This window comes from Cryptomeria japonica, chromosome 6 (assembly GCF_030272615.1).
Source record: "Cryptomeria japonica chromosome 6, Sugi_1.0, whole genome shotgun sequence".
Taxonomy (NCBI): Eukaryota; Viridiplantae; Streptophyta; class Pinopsida; order Cupressales; family Cupressaceae; genus Cryptomeria; species Cryptomeria japonica.
The window spans coordinates 74,182,469-74,201,706 of NC_081410.1; the positions used below are offsets into that span (position 1 = coordinate 74,182,469).

At 35.1% G+C, this 19,238-nt stretch overlaps 2 protein-coding genes across 6 annotated transcripts; both read left to right on the forward strand.

The window, feature by feature from the left end:
• The first annotated feature begins 3,100 nt into the window (after positions 1–3,100).
• Positions 3,101–3,694, forward strand: LOC131064153 (uncharacterized). The gene has a single exon (XM_057998183.2). It carries the CDS (start codon positions 3,101–3,103, stop codon positions 3,692–3,694), a length of 594 nt encoding a protein of 197 aa, XP_057854166.2.
• A 7,957-nt stretch (positions 3,695–11,651) lies between these two features.
• LOC131064189 (ammonium transporter 3 member 1) lies at positions 11,652–18,874 on the forward strand. Of its 5 annotated transcripts, none has more exons than XM_057998229.2 (4): positions 11,652–12,057; positions 12,224–12,870; positions 12,981–13,266; positions 18,119–18,874. In XM_057998229.2, exons 2-4 carry the CDS (start codon positions 12,226–12,228, stop codon positions 18,619–18,621), a joined length of 1,434 nt encoding a protein of 477 aa, XP_057854212.1. In that variant the 5' UTR covers positions 11,652–12,057; positions 12,224–12,225; the 3' UTR covers positions 18,622–18,874. The 5 variants fall into 5 exon arrangements, with proteins under 5 accessions (XP_057854212.1, XP_057854214.1, XP_057854215.1 ...); XM_057998231.2 differs by having other exon boundaries at positions 11,652–11,903; positions 12,221–12,870; XM_057998232.2 differs by having other exon boundaries at positions 11,652–11,903.
• The last annotated feature ends 364 nt before the right edge of the window (positions 18,875–19,238 follow it).

The following is a 19,238-nucleotide window of genomic DNA, read 5'->3' on the forward strand; positions in this document are numbered from 1 at the left end:
ATGTCTCTAAGGAAATCACTTGCAAGGTCAAGAGTGCGTTCTTTTTCCCCATACTCTTTCACGCCTTTAATAATTAAGTTGGCTTATCTATCTTGCCTTTCTTTAAACTATTTCTCTTGCATCCTACCAACCTGTGTGTCTATTTCTTTCTCTCCATTAGCTGACCTACCATTCATTTGGGTTAGTGTTTTGGGTGCCTTTGGGAGACTTCCCTTTGTCTCTTCGTTCATTGCTTGATAGTTCGCATGATGATGTGATTTCCCTTCAAGTTGTGAAGCTTTACAGTTTATCACCTCTTTGCCTCTTTTTTCTTCTGCTAATACTTTCATACATTGCCAAGCATCTTTCATCTCTTGTCATTCTTGTTTGCCTACTGAGAGATCCTCTTGTAGCATTGCTACTTGCTCCTTTAAAAATTTATTATTGTCTGTCAAAGAGTGATTTGTTGTTGTTACTGTAGACACTTAAAATTGTCATGTCTAATTAAATAAATATTTTATTTATTTAATTATCTAAGCCTAATTCTTCTATTAATTAAATAAATCTTTATTTATTTAATTAATTCATTTATCCTCTTCTAGCCTTATTTCTCATTTAAATAAATACATTTATTTATTTAAATTATCCTTTTCCTAAATTAAATAAATATTTTATTTATTTAATTATCCCATTTCCTCTATTAATTAAATAAATCTTTATTTATTTAATTAATTCATTAGCTTTTTCTACATATGACTCATGTCATCCATCTCTTAATTCCTACACTACCTACCTCTTCCATTATTTTATTATTTCCTCTACCTACCCTCTAATCCTAGCCGACCTCTTTTTTTACACCTCTCAATCTTATCCCTCCATTTCATATTGTATCTTCTATTTAAGGAGATGCTCCCTTCATTATCAAACCCTAACAACTTGATCAATTGACTACACTACGATCCTACTTGCAACCACATTCCGTTCTTTGTTGAGCTCTTGTGCACATAAAATCTGAGAGCAAATATATCAAACAAGATCAATGGAGATAGGAAGAATGGAGATCAAAACTCTATTGGACATGTGATGGTATAATCTTTGTGATTTTGTTTTATTTACATTGTCTTAGGTAATCTTCATATGTTATGGTGGATCTTTGTTGATTGTTAGGCTAGGGTTTGGTGGTTGGATTCATTTAGCCTTTCAATTTTGTTATTATTGTATCCATTTTCACCATACACAGTTACTACATGTATTTTATGTTCCCAAATCTACTCTTTGACTTCCAAGATCTCCAATATCCTCTTGGCCCTTAACAATTCTTGCACATATAAACTAGAAGACCAAGTGAGAGGAGTGGAAGTGGGACTATATATGCTAGAATCATCCAAATCTTGCCTAACTTTAAACCCACTTTTTCCACCTGCTTGCATTAGGGATTTGAATGAGCTGCACTAGTGACTGAGGCCCATCTTAATCCCTTTTTGTGAAAGTTTTTTCCTGGACTATTCCCATTTTAAACGCGTTGCCCTACGTTTTAGAATGCCTTGAAAATGTTTAACATTTACCCAAACCCATTTTGCATTTTTAACTGAAGATGCAATCTTAACCTTGCCAAAAAGATTGGTTTCCACATAGGCAAGAGCTTCTTGTCCATTTTTCAAAATAAGAGTTTGCTTGTGTTTCCATTTTTAATGAAAGAAAAGGGAAAATCAGATAAAATTCAGCAACGAAAAATACCTGTTAGCATCCGGAAGCAGAACAAACCCAGAAAAAGAAGAGACTGGAGCCCACTGAGAGGGGAGGGGCCCTTCCAAAGCCAGTCGGACCCACAGAATCTCGCAACAAGCCCCACAAAAGAAACCATTGGCTGACAAAACTCTTTGAAAGCGTTCTACAATCACTGCGTATCCGTGCCCTCATATACTTCTGCGTATTCCTGGTATCCCTCTATGTATTCCTCTGCCCTCTGTGTGTTAGTATCCCTCTACGTATTCCTCTGTCTGCATATTCCTTCGGTTCCTTTGTTTGTGTATTAAGAGACTCCCCCCTTCCGAGCTTCCCCCACTCTTAATACGCAAACAAAGGAACCGAAGGCATACATAGAGGGATACTAATACGCATAGGGTAGAGGAATACACAGAGGGATACCAGGAATACACAAAAGTATACAAGGGCAGGAATACGCAGTGGTTGTGGAACACTTTCAGAGAGTTTTGTCGGCCAGTGGTTTCCTTTTTGGGGCTTGTTGCAAGATTCTGTGGGTTCGACTGGCTTTGGAAGGGCCCCTCCCCTCTCGATGGGCTCCAATCTCTTCTTTTTCTGGGTTTGTTTTGTTTCTGGCTTATGACAGGTATTCTCTGTTGTTGTCTTTTGTCTGATTTTCCCTTTTCTTTCATTAAAAATGGAAACACAAGCAAACTCTTATTTCAAAAATGGACAAGAAGCTCTTGCCTGTGTGGAAACCAATCTTTTTGGCAAGGTTAAGATTGCATCTTCAGTTAAAAATAGAAAATAGGTTTGGGTAAATGTTAAACAGTTTCGAGGCATTCTAAAACATAGGGCAACACGTTTAAAATGGGAACAATCCAGGAAAAAACTTTCACAAAAAAGGATTAATATGGGCCTTGGTCACAAGTGCAACTCATTCAAATCCCTAATGTAGGCATGTGGAAAAAGTGGGTTTAAAGTTAGGCAATATTTGGATGATTCTGGCATATATAGTCCCACTTCCACTCCTCTCACTTGGTCTTCTACTTTATATGTGCAAGAATTGTCAAGAGCCAAGAGGAGATTGGAGATCTTGGAAGCCAAAGAGCAGATTTGGGAACATAAAATACATGGACTAACAACAACAAATCACTCTTTGACAAACAGTAATAAATTTTTATAGGAGCAAGTAGCAATGCTACAAGAGGCTCTCTCAATAGGCATATGAGAATGGCAAGAGATGAAAGATGCATGGCAATGTATGAAAGTATTAGCAGAAGAAAAAAGAGGCAAAGAGGTGATAAACTGTAAAGCTTCGCAACTTGAAGGGAAATCACATCATTAGGCAAACTATCAATCAATGAATGAAGAGACAAAGGGAAGTCTCCCAAAGGCACCTAAAACACTGACCCAAATGAATGGCAGGTCAACTAATAGAGAGAAATCAACAAACACACAGGTTGGTAGGATAAAAGAGAAAGAGTTTAAAGAAATGCAAGACAGAGAAGCCAACTTAATTATTAAAGGCGTGAAAGAGTATGGGGAAAAGGAACATACTCTTCACCTTGCAAGTGATTTCCTTAGAGACATGGTGAGGTGGCAAGGTAAAATTTGCCAGGTATGGAGGGTGGGCAAGATTTGCAATGATAGGGTTAGGCCCGTAAAAGTCATCTTATCTGATGTGCGTGACAAGCATAATCTTTTAAACAAAAAACAACTTTTGAGGGGTTCCCGTTTCTTCCTTGATGAAGATTTAACTATTAAGCAAGAAGAGTACAAAAGAGAAGAATTGGCAAAAGTTAGAGCAGCAAGAGATGAAGGAAAAAGGGTGTGGCTATACAAGGGCAAAGCTGTTATTGCATATTTTGGTCCTCATTCTAAAACAGGACAACAAGCTGGCAGCAAAGTTATAGCAACAAATTCCTTAGCAGAGAGTAGAGGTGCAAGGTCATCATGGGCAAATGTGGTTGAAGACCCAATTTTGGGTCTTACATGTCAATATGAATAACAATCAACGCATACCCATGATTCCTTGAGTTTGGTTTGTTGGAACTACAAAGGTTATCCGTGGAGACGTGGACCTAGGTTAGGGCCTATTGCAGAGGGGAGAGACATCATTTGTCTCACTAAGACTAATGAGCATGAAGGGTGTATGACCCCTTTGTTTAAGGGTTATTCGAAGATGGGGGTTTGGAACAAGGAAATAGGTAATGACAAAGGTCATGGAGGTATAATGGTTTTAGTGAAAGAAAGAGAAGGTTGTCTAATTTAGTTAGAAAGAGAAGACATAAACAAACAATTTTTATGGTTCAAAATTTCTGAAAATGGAAACCTCATTAGGATTGTAGCATGTTATTTTGCCCCACAAGTCTCAAAAACATACAAAAACTATGGTTTGGACCACAAGCATCCCTTTGTTGACTTGAAAAAAGATATTGCAATTTATGCTCAGCAAGGCGAGATCCTCCATGTAGGAGGTTTTTATGCTAGGACTGCAAGTGAGCAAGCTTGCATGCTTTGCAGTAAAGAAGATTGCGATCCTCCATGGCTCACAGAAGTCAAAGACCATCAGTGGACAAGAGTATCTGAAGACAAAAGCTACACTCACTTTGGGGAATAATTACTCACTATTTGTGGTGCTTTTGATTTAATCATCCACAACGGTGTAATTAGATGGGCAAAATTGGGTAATTTCACCCGTAACACCTACAATGGGGCTAGTGTTGTGGATTATGCAATTTGTTCTCATAGCCTATGTGAGAAAATGGAGGTAATGATAGTCGGTAAATAACTCTGGGACTTAAATCTGACCATAGACCGATCTATTTAAACTTTTCATGGGTAGATCAAAAGCGTCAAGAGGTGAAAACTCAGTGTACTCAGCATTCTTCAAATAAAGGCATAATTCTTTTAACCCAAAACAACTGCAATATTTTCAAGGTTGCGCTTGAGAGACTTGTTAGGAAGGTGAGAATCCTGTTCCATGGTCTCCATAGCCATGAACTCACAAATATAATCCATAGTGCACTGGCAGAGTGTAAGAGGGCCAAGAATAAGAAATCTGAAACAAATTGCTTTCTGGTAAATGCTTGGTTTGACGAAGAATGTAAAATTGCAAGGAAGAATTTGAGAGATCCACACAAGGAAGATATCAACATAAAGGTTTACAAGTAGATTTTAAAGCAGAAAAAAGCTGTTTTTGTTGTCACAAGGCAAAAAGAATTATTTTTCCTTAGTAAAAATAACCCCAAGTCTTTTTGGAAGGAGCTGCAATCCAAGAAAAAGCAAATGGAAAATAATATTACATCTAAATAGTGGTTTGATTATGCTAAACAACTTTACGAGCAAGACTTTGGGGTGGAATCGCCTTCGATTTTCAACATTATTTCAGATTTTTTTACAAAGCAAGAAATTGAAATGAGTATAAAAAAGTTGGGTGTTGGAAAAGCAAAAGACTTGGTTGATCTTCAAGCGGAATATTTAAAGTGGGGTTTGAAATCTTTGGCGCCACACTTTTTGAAATTTTTTTAACATCATGCAACATGGTGCCATTCCTCTTTTTAAGAGCGGGGATGTCAATAATCCCTCTAATTACAGGACCATTATGATTAACCCTTTGTTTGCAAAGTTATTTGGCAGCATGATAGAGAATAGAATTAGCAAGTGGGCAGAAGAGAATGGTAAGCGGGCAAAAGGGCAAGCTGGTTTCAGACCTAAGCATTCCATAGTGTATCATGGTATCAATTTGAGACATTTAATTGAAAAAAGATGGGAAGAGAAAGAAGAGATATTTTGTTGTTTTGTTGATTTCAAGAAGGCTTTTGACACGATTCCTAGGGTTAAACTTTGGAAAAGAATGGAAGAACTTGAGATTCCCATTCATCTTAGAGAAACTGCCCATAGGCTTTATGAGGAGGTTAAAGTCAAAATCAGAACCTCTGATTGTCTCTCTGAAAGCTTTAGAAGAGATATCGAGGTCAAGCAAGGGTGTTTGTTATCTCCTACATTGTTTGGTTTATACATTGACAAGCTGGAAGAGTGGTTAAACTCTTAGGATGGTGATGGTGATTGTCTGGGTGAGTTTGTGATAAAACTTTTGCTTTATGTGGATGACCTCATTCTTATTATTAAAACAACTCTTGGTTTGTAAGAGCATTTGTATGCTTTGGAGCACTTTTGCAGATCGATTGGGATGCAAGTCAATATCAGCAAGACAAAAATCATGGGTTTTTCTAATAAGAGAAAATGAAACCAGCATAAGTTTTACTTTGAAGGAAGTATTCTTGAAGAAGTTTCAGACTAAAAATATCTTGGGATTGACTTAAAAAAAAATCTAAATTGGGATGGTTGCAGGAAGAAGAGAATCCTAGGTGGTTGGAAAGCTTGGTATGCTCTTCAAAACAGATGTAGAGAAGCGGAGCTTTGGGATTGGAAGGCCTCCCAAACTCTTTTGGGATTTTAGTTCTTCCTGTTATTCTCTATGGTTGTGAATTATGGGCCAACAACACTTCAGGTTCACAATGGAAGCAGATTGAGCAAATCCAAAAGCGCTTGATAACAAGCAAGTTCAAGATTAAAAATACAGTCCCTTATGATATCATGTTGAGTGAAATTGGGGATGTTCCTATTGAAGCTATTGCTATGGTTCATCTCATTAGTTATCTCAAAAGAATTGGGCAAATGGAGGAAGGAAGATGGCCTAAAGCTATTTTCAATGACACCTTGTGCTAAAGAAAGAAGACTTGGATGCAACAAAACATCAAATGGTTGAGTACATAGAACATCTACCTAAATTTGTGCTCCACAAACAGTAAAGAGATAAAGGTTTTTATTATGGATAAGTTTCACAAGTGGGCTTGAGGTAATGAGTTAGCGAGAAAGAAAAAATATTATATCACGGAGTTCAATCCTGCTTATGATCATCATCAAAAAGCTTATATAAGGGCTATATTTCATGGAAAGCTAAGTGTATTATTGCTCAATTAAGAACTAACTCTCATCAGCTTCGTAGTGAAACTGGTCGTTGGAAAAGACCAAAAGAAACTTGGGAGGAAAGAGTGTGTATTTTTTGCACATCTGGGAAAGTTGAAACCGAAAAACACTTCATTTTAGATTGCGATGCCTTCAAGGATGTTAGGGACAAGTATAATAAATTCTTGACTATGGGATCTTGGTATGAATTTTTCAGCGAGGATTTTGTTGAGAGGTTGGGGCCACTTGTCAGCATTTTACACATAAATCAGTTAGATTTGATGTGTTGTCCCATAGACTTTGTTAAGTCTTGTGGACATTAAAATTATTTCTTTTTTCTTTCTTTCCTCGGAGATTGGTGGAAGGAAAAAATGATAATTTGTAGACCAAGACTCGTTAAAAAGAGAAAGGAGAGGCAGAGGTGTGAAGGGTGCACACAATTCAAAGATGAAGGAATGATAACAATAAATAATATTGTAAAAAATAATAATATAATAGAAAACCTAAGAAGATAATAATTTATATTGTAGACAGTTAGAATTCACTACTAATTTATCACAATTCAATTATATAATTAATTATCTATCAATTATCTTTTATTATTGGTTACTTTTTTATTCTTATGATTAATATTAATTATCATATCTCAAACTAAATCAATTTGTTAATTAATTGACTAGACTAATTAATTATTTTTTTTAATATATTTTATTTTAAATTAATATTACAGATCATCACTAATGGACAAAGGTTTTATCCTTTTAATTTTCAACCATCCAATTTTAAAACAAGGATCAAAATATTCACCATCCATCTTCTTAGTCCCTTCAACCCACTCTATGGTCCCACATGTTATAATGTCTCACTTCATGGTCACACATACTAAATTGGAGGAATCTTGACCCTCCACCTCATCCCTTATTATTGACTCATCCCTCACTCCTTGCTCACACATGCGTGAGCATGCTCTCCACACATATGACCTCCATGCTCACATTTGAGCATACTTGGCTTTCCACATTATCACCTAATCCTCTACTTTCTAAAACCTTAATCCATCTAATCATTTACTACAATAGAAACCTTGATCTCTAATATCTTGCTCTTTTGACACTTCTCAAAAGACTAAGAGTTTCAACCATGCAATGAAACATTAACCATTGATCCTATACTTTTATCCTAGCCAAGTCTAATCTATTTATAAGAAGTTTTCCATTCACATTTCATCAATCAATTGCACACTAACCTAATATTGTTGAACTAAATAGCATTTTCAGTTTATAACATTCACATATAACAACATCTTGCATCATTTGGAAGCACGTCTACAAATCATTGATCATATCCTTTCATCTAAAAATGAAACCCTAACCATTGATCATATCCTTTCATCCTAACCTTACATTCTCTCTTGGAGAAATCTATATTTAAGAAGTTTTCCCTCCTCATTTCACCAATCAATTACACACTAACTTAATATTGTTTAATTAAGTAGCATTTTTTACTTACAACATTCACATACCAACATATTTCATCATTTTGGAGCACATCTACAAATCATTTGGAGGTTTCATGAATGGTTTATTGTTGTTGCTTTGCATTATCTATTGTTTGCTTCTATTAGTGATCTATCATGAATGTGCTTTTCTATTTGAGTGCTTACATTTTGTATTGTATCTAACTAAGTATTTGAAATTCAAGTAAGGGGTCCATGCATCTCTTGCATGCCCAATGGAACCTTCCCACAATCCTTATTTTGCCTCCATTAATTTTCTTTTTGTTGGGTTTTGAAGAAAACATTGTTCTTATTTCACTTATAGTTTGCTTGTGTTGAGATGTATTCTACCTCTAATTGAATATTGAAAAGAAAATAATAATAATTAATTGTTAACTATTTATGATTTGTTGTTTAACTATCATTATTGATTGTATGTTGCATTTGTTAGTATTGGTTGTTTACTATATTTATCTATTATTAGATATTGTTTATTGCCCTATCTATCATGGATCTTTATTTAGGCTTAAAAGGCGAATTGAGTTGCCAATCAAATCCACTCAAAGTGAAGAATCATTAGGAATGCAATAGACAAGGATAAGCAGGGAAGGAGGAGTGCATCTAGTATCTTAGAATGGATGCTCTACTCCTCTTCATTGGAAGCTAGACTTTCAAGATCAAATTGGGATCTAGGTTTTACCATACTCTATACTCCAATGAATTAGAATCTATTTTGGCCCCAAGACACATGTTATCCAAGGGGAGATAGGAATCAACAATTGAATGTGACGCTAATGGCTTGTTGAACTAGTTTATTGCCTTCAGATAGTTTTGTTATCATGTCAACACCCTTATTATGCTACTTTGTATACCACAAATAATTGAACTAATTTAAAATGAAAAACTACTTCATTCATAGTTTTGATTTGAACATGTAGTGTAAAGGATACAAAGATTGAAGTGATGTCATTAAATTTGGATTCACCACACCTTAATTCCCTTTCATCTCTCTAACATCTCTAGCATGCCTCAACATCAAATCAACTTCCACTTTGAACACTAACACTACACACTTCCTCTTTTTTTCTCAAATATGAATCTTATGAATTTATTTGATTAAATAATTAGCAATTAAGTTATAATTATTCATTTCTCAAGTGTAACAATTGCCTTCATATTCCGGTCTTTTTCTTTTCAATTTTCTTAGATTTAGCATGATTCACTCACTTCAAAGGCGTTTCTTAAAACATTGAGTTATCCACTATCATATTTAACCCATACAAAATATTTTTAAAATATTTTTTATCTTTAATAAAGTAATTTTTATTCATATTTATGATAAATATCTATGGCAGGGATGAGAAGATTAAACGGTATCAATTGAGTGAATATACATAAACGAGCCATATCGGTGGTAATCTTATTGGTAATTCATGTGAATAATATATGTGGTGAAGTCATTAGTAATTCATGTGAGGAATGAGTGTGATTGTTTTAGAAGAGTGCAACAGTCACTTTAGAATTATGTATTCAAAAGTGTAAGCACGAGCGATAATCCACTTTTTTAGCACTTTATCTTCATTATATTTATGTTTGTCTCCTTACAACACTTTATATTAGTTATCTTTTATATTACTTATCTTTGAGCTTATAATCTCATGCGCTATTTGGATTGTCTTTTTTTGTTTGTTATGATTTTGTGCTTTATGGTGGCCAAAGAATATTTTATTAGAACTAATAATTTGTGGTTTTGTAGGATACTGAGAGAAGATTATTTTTTATAAAAAATAAAATTGAGTGTGTTTGTTCTTTTTGTTTGAGTGTGTTTGTTCTTTCTATGTAAAATACGTTAAAAGATATCATTATGTGAAGGGGTAAATGCATCCCTTGATCCTTTTGGCAGAATTCCCCTCTAACAATTTAGAAATAGTATTTACTGGACTGGTGGAAATATGGTATTGAAGGCCTTGTGTCCTCCATTAGAGAAAGACCAATGATGAAACTCATAGCCATTGCTCCCACCATACAAATCACAATGCCTACAAATTTGGATTGGCTACAAACACATTTAATATCTACTTTCTCCAAGATCTATAGAGCAAGAAAAGAGTATTAATTACACCACAAAAAATAGGGTAACAAAACAAAATGACATGACACAATAATAATCAATAGAAAAGCGAGATTGAACTACTCACGCTAAAGCACATACCATAACAAAAATAATTGTAGGTGTCAAGTTTTTCATGGCAGTAGAAAAGGAAGATCTTTCACTCAAGCCCATTAATAACAGTGCTTGATATGTTGAAAGTCTTTCACAGCAAACCAAAACAATACTCAATCTGGTTCAATTAACAAGTAAATCTTAGCTTAAAGTGAACTCTCAAAGTGAACTCACTTGATGAGAGATATCACATGCACTTGAGCTAATAGACTTAAGCTCATATTGGTTTGTTTTTCTCTATATAAGAAAACCATAAACACTTTGAAAACTATGAACAACGGTGTTAACAAAATTGAATCAAATGGCTACTGATTGATTGACAATTCTATAAATAAAAAATGTGTATTGTTAGCATATTTGAGAAAAAAGGCAAGTGGGCATAATATAGAAACCACCAAGTCATAAGCAACAATAGCAACAGGTAAAAGGTTTCTCCCCTTTGATTTTTTATTCTCAAGAACATCACTCACCCCATCAAAAATTTGAATGCACACCATCGAGACATATATGCTCATATCCTCTAAATCTATGCAAGATCATCGCATCCTCGCCTTCTCGCTTTCTTTGAAGAGGAAAAACTTTCACATATAATAGAGATCAAATCATCTTTATATGTTAGACTTATTTATTCTTCTTTACAAACTTTATATATATATCATTATACTGTCTTTCGTATTTTAAAGACCAAAATACAAAAGCATAGACAAACGAAGGTAGCTTACCTATAATGTATAAGGGATGTTGTGCCAAATGGAAAGTACGCTGAGCGAGATGAAGAGGATGTGCAGAATGACTCAAAGAAATGTGGCCTTATGATATGCCATGATCGCAAAAAAAATACCATGAATTGTTATGCCAACATATTCACAAACTCGTGCCATAAGTTTGAATGGGTAGCTCAAAATAATACTTGGTTTATTGATAACTCCTAATCAACACAAGGATGTTGATATATTTTGCAGTTTACTTTTCAATTATGATAGTTATGACAGCTAAATTGATGCAATCAAATATAGTTTTGTATTTTACCTCTCTTGGGCTTACCAGTATTTTGATTGCTCACCTTTTCAGACACGACTAGGCTATACGACAGGGACTTCATTTTGCTGGCAGTTCGTTGGCAAAGGAACAATGGCGAAAACGTACAAAACTAGCACACCAGCAAGACCCACAATGAAGCAAGTCTTCACAACTGGATAAGGCTTTATTCTTCCATATATGGACTATAAATTCGTTTATTTCAGACCACAATTTATTCTTCTCTTCCTGATGAGCATCTTTGACATTTCAGAGTTGGAAGATTCTTCCTACTTTTCACCCATCATTTGCATTTCCTGTTTTATAAGATTGCCCATTGTATCATGTTTTGTAATCTGCAAGACATTTCCTATATTTTTGGCCAAAACTTGCTCGTGAAATGCAAGTGATCAGTGGGGAAAGTGCTTTCTGCGTGGGTCATTGACCTTAAATTTTGGCTGGTGGGTTTGCTAGAAAATCTGTCTTTCCTGAGCTTGGAGTTGGTGATTTGTAAGTTTTAGCAGAGAATACTGGGCCATGTATTCTGGGAATTCACAAGGAACTGTTCTGTGATGGGCCTAGTTATTTGCTTCAAATTCTGTTTTGGGTGTTTGTGCAACTTTAAGATTGTTTAAGTTTAATAGGGTTTGGTGGCTTCTGTCAGGTCATGCTTTTGCTGTTATTGCTGAAGTCCTCAATTCTGCAGAAAATCATGTTTCATTTTCCTGAAGATAAATATCATACATCATGCCTTAGTGACTTTGCTAATATGTCATTAACAGTGATGGTTTTTTAACTGGATTTGAATTGAACATTTTGATTTGTAGCAGCCATGGCGACCACAGTTCCAATTGCCTACCGGAATGGCACAGGAGTACCAGACTGGCTTAACAAAGGAGACAATGCATGGCAAATGATAGCTGCAACTGTTGTTGGATTGCAAAGCATGCCAGGCCTTGTTATCCTCTATGGAAGCATTGTGAAGAAGAAATGGGCAGTAAATTCTGCATTCATGGCTCTCTATGCATTTGCAGTTTCTTTGATCTGTTGGGTGATTTGGGCCTACAAAATGTCATTTGGTCATCAACTCTTTCCACTCTGGGGAAAGGCAGGACCTGTACTTGGCCAGAAGTTTCTCATCAAACATGCCATAGTCCCTGAAACAGAGCATGACCACAAGGATGGATCACCGGAGACAGCAGTTCTTGAACCCCTTTATCCTATGGCCACACTTGTGTTTTTCCAGTTTGTCTTTGCAGGAATAACACCGATCATATTGGCAGGTTCTCTTCTTGGAAGAATGAATATCAAAGCATGGATGGCTTTTGTGCCACTCTGGCTCACTTTTTCATATACTATTGGAGCTTTTAGTTTATGGGGAGGAGGATTCCTTTTCCAGTGGGGGGTCATTGATTATGCAGGTGGTTATGTCATCCATCTATCTTCAGGAGTTGCAGGTTTTACTGCAGCTTATTGGGTATGCACAATTCTTTGTTCCTTGTTGACCACTATCTTGTACATTACCTATTGATTCTATGATTTATGTATCTTGATTGCTTTTATTCATTGAATGTGTGGAGAGAACAGGTAGGACCTAGACTACAAAAGGACCGTGAAAGATTTCCTCCAAACAATGTTCTGCTTATGCTGACTGGAGCTGGTTTCTTGTGGTTGGGTTGGTCTGGTTTTAATGGAGGCACCCCTTATGCTGCCAACGTTGTTTCATCCATAGCTGTTTTTAATACCAATGTATGTGCAGCTACCAGTCTTCTTGTATGGACTTGTTTGGATGTTATATTCTTTAAGAAGCCCTCAGTCATTGGAGCTGTCCAGGGAATGATAACTGGACTAGTCTGCATCACCCCAGGCGCTGGTAAGTTAAATCCCATAGTTAGCCTTGTTTTGTGAAGGATTCTTTGCTTTTGTTTATGTTAATGTTTTAAATTAAACCATCTGGTTCTGTACCTGGTCCTGTGCATTGGACTTACTTCTGTCATGCATTTTTGACAATTGACTAATGTGAATATCCTAACGGTTGGAGGTGATTTGGCATATTTATTTTACTTCATAATAAGCATGCTCTATCTTGGTCTTCTCTAACTTTAAATTTCCTTTAGACCTTATAAGAGATCATTTCGTGATTCTTCATAAAGAAAGGAAAGATTTTAATACTGTCTACTAGATCAATATAGTCTATGAGATCAAGAGCAGTAATAAAAAATAAATAAAAGATTAGTATGTAAGTCATTTTGAGATACAAAGCGCATAACCTTTATTATTTTTGTAAACTCTTTTTTATGACAAAATTTCTATAGTAGATCTTGGTTAAAAAGTTTGCAATGTTGTTAACATTGTCTCTTCAAAATTCAAATAAGGTGTTTATATTGTTGATTTTTAGGATGTCTTCATAGTTGATATAGATGTTTTTGTAGGTCAAGCATTCTAAGATGTGGTGTCATTCTGTCTCCACCACACTTTTGTTGTAAAATAGGAATGTTCTTGTTTCCTACTCCTCTTTAGGTGTCTATCATCTATTGGTTTCACACCTAAGATGATGTGAGCTAGTCCTTAATTGGGCTACACACATTTTGTTTTCTACTTAATATCAGTTCCTATCTTGTCTTTTTCATCATGGTCTTATGTGGGGTTGATTATTTGATTAGCAAACTTTCTTTTGACCACGTCGCTTTGTTTACAAGATAGGGGAAGATCACCAATTACCACCCACGTTCCAAAAACTATTCACTCCTTGCTCCCCCAACCCTCCAATTATTACCTTTAAAGAAACCAAAAAAATGATAACTAAAAGCCCATTAATAAATTACACATGTACCAACAACCGCCCACTTTACCCCTAGTAGCTAACATTTTTGGATTGTAATTGGGCCGTTTGTGCACCTTTATTGGTATTCATAGCACATGGCTATTAGGCATTTGTGCATGAGTATTAACAATTTTAAGTGCATGGTTATTGGGGCATCTTTAAGTAGGTATTAGGTGACACTTTGAAATTACTTCGTTTTGGCCCTTGCACTCATAATGGATCACACGATGTGAGTCATTACTACCCAGAAGGTAGAACAATAGCTATAAGCAGTTAAGTCGCATATGGAGACAACAAAAAAAAAATCATCAAAATCCAATGTACCTTTTAGGATTTGTGGGTGTGCGAAGTTAACTATAAAGGCTACTAGTATGCTTCCCCTACCCTTCACTTTTTCTTTGACATACTTTTTCTATTTCTTCATTGGTTTTAGACATTGTTGCAAATTAATGTGTCATTTATTTATCCATTTGCCATTCTTTTTTTTCTATGTTTTCTTTCTTTTATCTAGCTCTTTTTTAATAACCAATCTAGGCTAGTGACGGTTCTCCATATTTTGAGCATTTTTTAGGTAGCTCAATAAGTAGGCGATCACCAATGTTTCCAAAGGGAAAGTACCTATTTTGGTTAATAAAATCTTGTAGGGAACTAGATTCTTAGTTTTTAGGTTGCTTATGATTAAATATTACTAGGTTCTTTCCGCCCGCCTCCATATTTGATTTGACACATTACTACCCAAATTTCAAACCCATAAAAGATCATTAGAGTAACAAGCAAACCAAATAGAATTCTCGGTTTTTCAATCCCAAGATTCTACACTTTTGCATCTATTTTGTAGTTAATATAACACTTTCTAGCCCATTTGAATTCTTTTTTCTCTCTACATACATGTTTCCCAACTAAGATTGTTGTGATAATTGAGTCTAAGGTACTTGTATTCTTCCACTATTTCTAGTAGGATACTTGAAAATAGAAAACTAATTTATTTCTTTTTTTCTCCATAATGGAAAGATCATGACTTTGGTTTTGCTAGTGTTCACTTGTATCTTGACCTTATGACAAATGACTTCTGGAGCCCTCAAGTGCTCTCTCAAACTATGAGTTGTCTTTGCAATTAGGAAAGATCATCTGCATATCTGAATAGCTTTATTACATATAAAAAAATGAATTCGTTCATTGTGCAACCTAAGTTATTTATATGCTCGTCTAACTTATCAATGTATAACATGACAAAGTTGGGGAGACTGAGCAACCTTGTTTGATGCTAATATCAGTACTGAAATACTTGACATTTTGTCACTTGTTCTAATTTTAGGCTTGACTTGTTTATGAACCCTATGAAGTGTTGCTATAAGCTCATCTAAAACTTTGAATTCCTCCATCACATTTTAAAGTTTGCTACAATGCATTGTGTCAAAGGCCTTTTTCAAGTAAAAAAATATTAAAAAGTGTTGTCCTCTTGGGTGTTCCATTTATTTTCAATCAAGTACCTAAGGGTGGCACGATGATCAATAATGAAGTATTTTAGTCTAAACTTTGCTTCTCCACTAACCCTTTTCCTTATCTTTCTAAATAACTATTAATTCTCTATTCAACCATACTCCCAAAAAGATTTTCAAAGAGAGAATAAACCATATTAATGCAATATTTTTTACCTTTTATAATATGTGAGTATATTTTAACTTAACCTAGGTAGCTCAAGTACCTAAGGTGTCATGTTTAAATACTTTAGGAATGGGAATGAGGTCCCTGATTGTGATCTCCCAATATTTTTTATTAACTACCATTCTAGGTTGATTTGAAACTCTAAGTTCATCCTATTTTAAAGTTTTTTATGAGGAACCATGTCAAAGGTCTTTTGAAAGTCCACAAACTAGAAAAAGGCCTTGTCACCATGGGTGTCCCATATCTTTCTAATCAAGTACCTCACGGTGACACAATGATAAATAGAGGAGTGTTTCAATTATGCAAGAGCATCATTGACTAAGGACTAGATAGTGATAGAGGGATCTACAAACCACTATTCCCATCATTATAATTAAATGCAAATGTTTAAATTAAGGACTAGTAGATTTCAATTTATGGTGACTATTCTTGGCATTTTCTCATTATTTGTTGGAATGATCTTCCTGGGTGACTAAGCCAAGTGCTTTTCTCCTTTTAGCAAATGATCATTATGACCACAACTAGTAATGGTGATTCCTATTCATGTGTGTAATAGTTTTATGATGGCAACTTTCTAGTAATATTCTAGTCCTTGCACTTTTGGGGTGGTGGTTACAAAATTTAGACTTTTCACCTCTATTTACAAATAGCCAAAACATAAAGAGAGGTAGAGAAATAGAAAGGGAAGAGAAAGAAAGTTTTTTTTTGGGGGATAGTTTTTGGAAGAAGGGAATCCATGAAGAGAATGCTTATTATGTTTAGTAAATTTGTGAGTGTCTAAAGTGGTTGCACTAAGCGACAATTAGGAGGAGTTCCATTTTTGTATTCATTGTGTTGGTCTTTGTTCTATAAGCGAAGGTGGAAAGGTAGAAACAAAGTAGTCTAGAGGATTAATTCTAGTTGGATCAAGTCTTGGAATGATAATTTGTTGTGAAATTTTATTTGAATATGTTATACTTTTATTTATATGGATTGTAAAATCAAAGAAATCTCATAATCAATGGTTTTGACATCATTTTATCTATTGTTATATTGATTAGAGTGCTAGGATGCATCTCATTTACTAAGAATTTGTCTTATTCTTTATTGTTGTACTAGGGGTATTCAAGTCTATAGATAGGAATCAATTTTGAGTTGGAAACTAATCCTAACACCTTGCAAACTATTCCTTTTTGTTGGTTACTTTAAAAGTTTGAAGGTGTTAGGCCTAAATTTAGAGTTCATCATAGACATTTAATTGTTATACAATGAATGACTTCTATGAGTGAAGAGTTGCTTATATTGGTTTCCTTTCATTGGGTACCTGGTCCTAGACTGCATCAATTTGGTATCAAAGTGGGGTTTTCACTAAGAAGAGTGTTGAGAAATTGATATTGATGTGATTGAGAAAATAGAGATAAAAATAATGTGTCATATGAGACCTCTTGTACTAGGAGAAGGTGTGCTAGCTTCCTCCACAATAGAAAGGAGGTAGAGGGGATTAGTAGAGGACATGTGTAGATTATTGAGGAAGACAAGTTGTAAACTGGATGATGAGAGGGTTTTAGAGATTATACTGACGTGTTTTTTGAGGAGAAGATGAGGGAATCCGGTTTATGTTGATTGATACACTTGCTTTGTCAGGAGATTGTTTACGGGAGTCATTCAGTTGAATTTTAAAAGAATGAAGTGTGAGAAGGAGGTGGTGAGTGCAGAGGAAGTTTAGATGAAGAAGATCAAGCAACTAAAGACATGGTGGATGGAAGTCCACCAGAGGAATAAAAGTTGAACAAATTTGAGCAACCAAACATTGAGAAAAATGAAAGAGAAAATCTTTTCAGATGATTAATTCAATAACAATAGAACTTACTGTAGAATATGCAGTTTTATTATTAATTCTCATTAGTGAATTATGCTCACAAACTTTCTAAAACTAGATGGCGATAGAGAGAACCACGTATTCACAGAGGTTTAATGATAGCAACTTTCTAATAGTAGCTCCAGTCCTGATGTCTTTTAGGGGTGGCGGCCATTAGACTTTCTGCCTGAATTTCGTAGGTGTTTTGTTTATGGATTGTAAGACTGGGAAAATCTCATAATATGTTGTATACATATCAAAACTAGCTTAATACAAAATCAGGGCATAATCTATCTTCCTTTCTCTGTTGAGGATGTTCTATTCTTAGGGTAAAGTAAAGGATTCCAAAATTTGAGTGAAACCCATTTCATTAAATGTTTTCTTTCGCCTGTTGTGCAGGTGTTGTCCAAGGATGGGCTGCTATTGTGATGGGAGTGCTCTCTGGTAGCATTCCATGGTTCACCATGATGATAATTCACAAGAAGTCAGCCTTGCTACAGAAAGTTGATGATACATTGGCTGTACTCCATACTCATGCAGTTGCAGGATTATTGGGTGGAGCTCTTACAGGGCTTTTTGCAGAGCCTACTCTCTGCAGCCTCTTCCTACCAGTAACCAATTCCAAGGGGGCATTTTATGGGGATGGTATGCAATTTGTTAAGCAAATTGTGGCAGCTGCATTTGTCATTGGCTGGAACATTGTTGTCACAAGCATAATCATGTTGGTCATCCAGTTTTTCATTCCATTGAGAATGCCAGATGAACATCTTTTGATAGGAGATGATGCAGTTCATGGGGAGGAAGCATATGCTCTGTGGGGTGATGGGGAGAAGTGTGATGATACAAAGCAAGGCTTTTCTGATGAGACACAACAGGATAAGGTGATGGAGGTGCAGCCCTAGGGCTAACCATGGAGTTGTGATATGCAATGTTACATTACAAGACTTAAAAGATGTTCTCTACTGTAATGGAAATGGTTGACGACAATAATCTTTAGTTTTCTTTTAAAATAAGTTTTCTTTTAGTATTTTAAAACGATAATTTTTTAAAATGTAAATAAATGATTTACCAATCAATTTTATATTTGATTGGATGATTAAAGGATGTATTTTGAATGGCTTTAAATTCTAATACAAAGCGATAAATATTGTAAAATATGTGTCGAATTGGATCATGGTAAGATTAAAATGGACAAGAGTTGAAATTTTTTGAATTTGAAATTTATACTTCAAGAATAATTTTTGTAGGTTGTGGAATTGACTCATTGCATTGGAAAATTACTATCAAGGTGGGGAATGAATGTTTATATATGGTGGGGGAATGATTACGGTAACAAACTCTAGGTGCATAAAATATGTGTGGAAATAGATAAGATATGATCAAATGCATAATTGAATGAGTGTAAATGGAAAGATTGTGGATTGGGGAGCGAACTCGACTTTGTACAAGATTGCATATTTTTTTGATATGTTGTTGTACTTGGTCATTCTATCAAAATTTTACAATTATATTTTGTTCC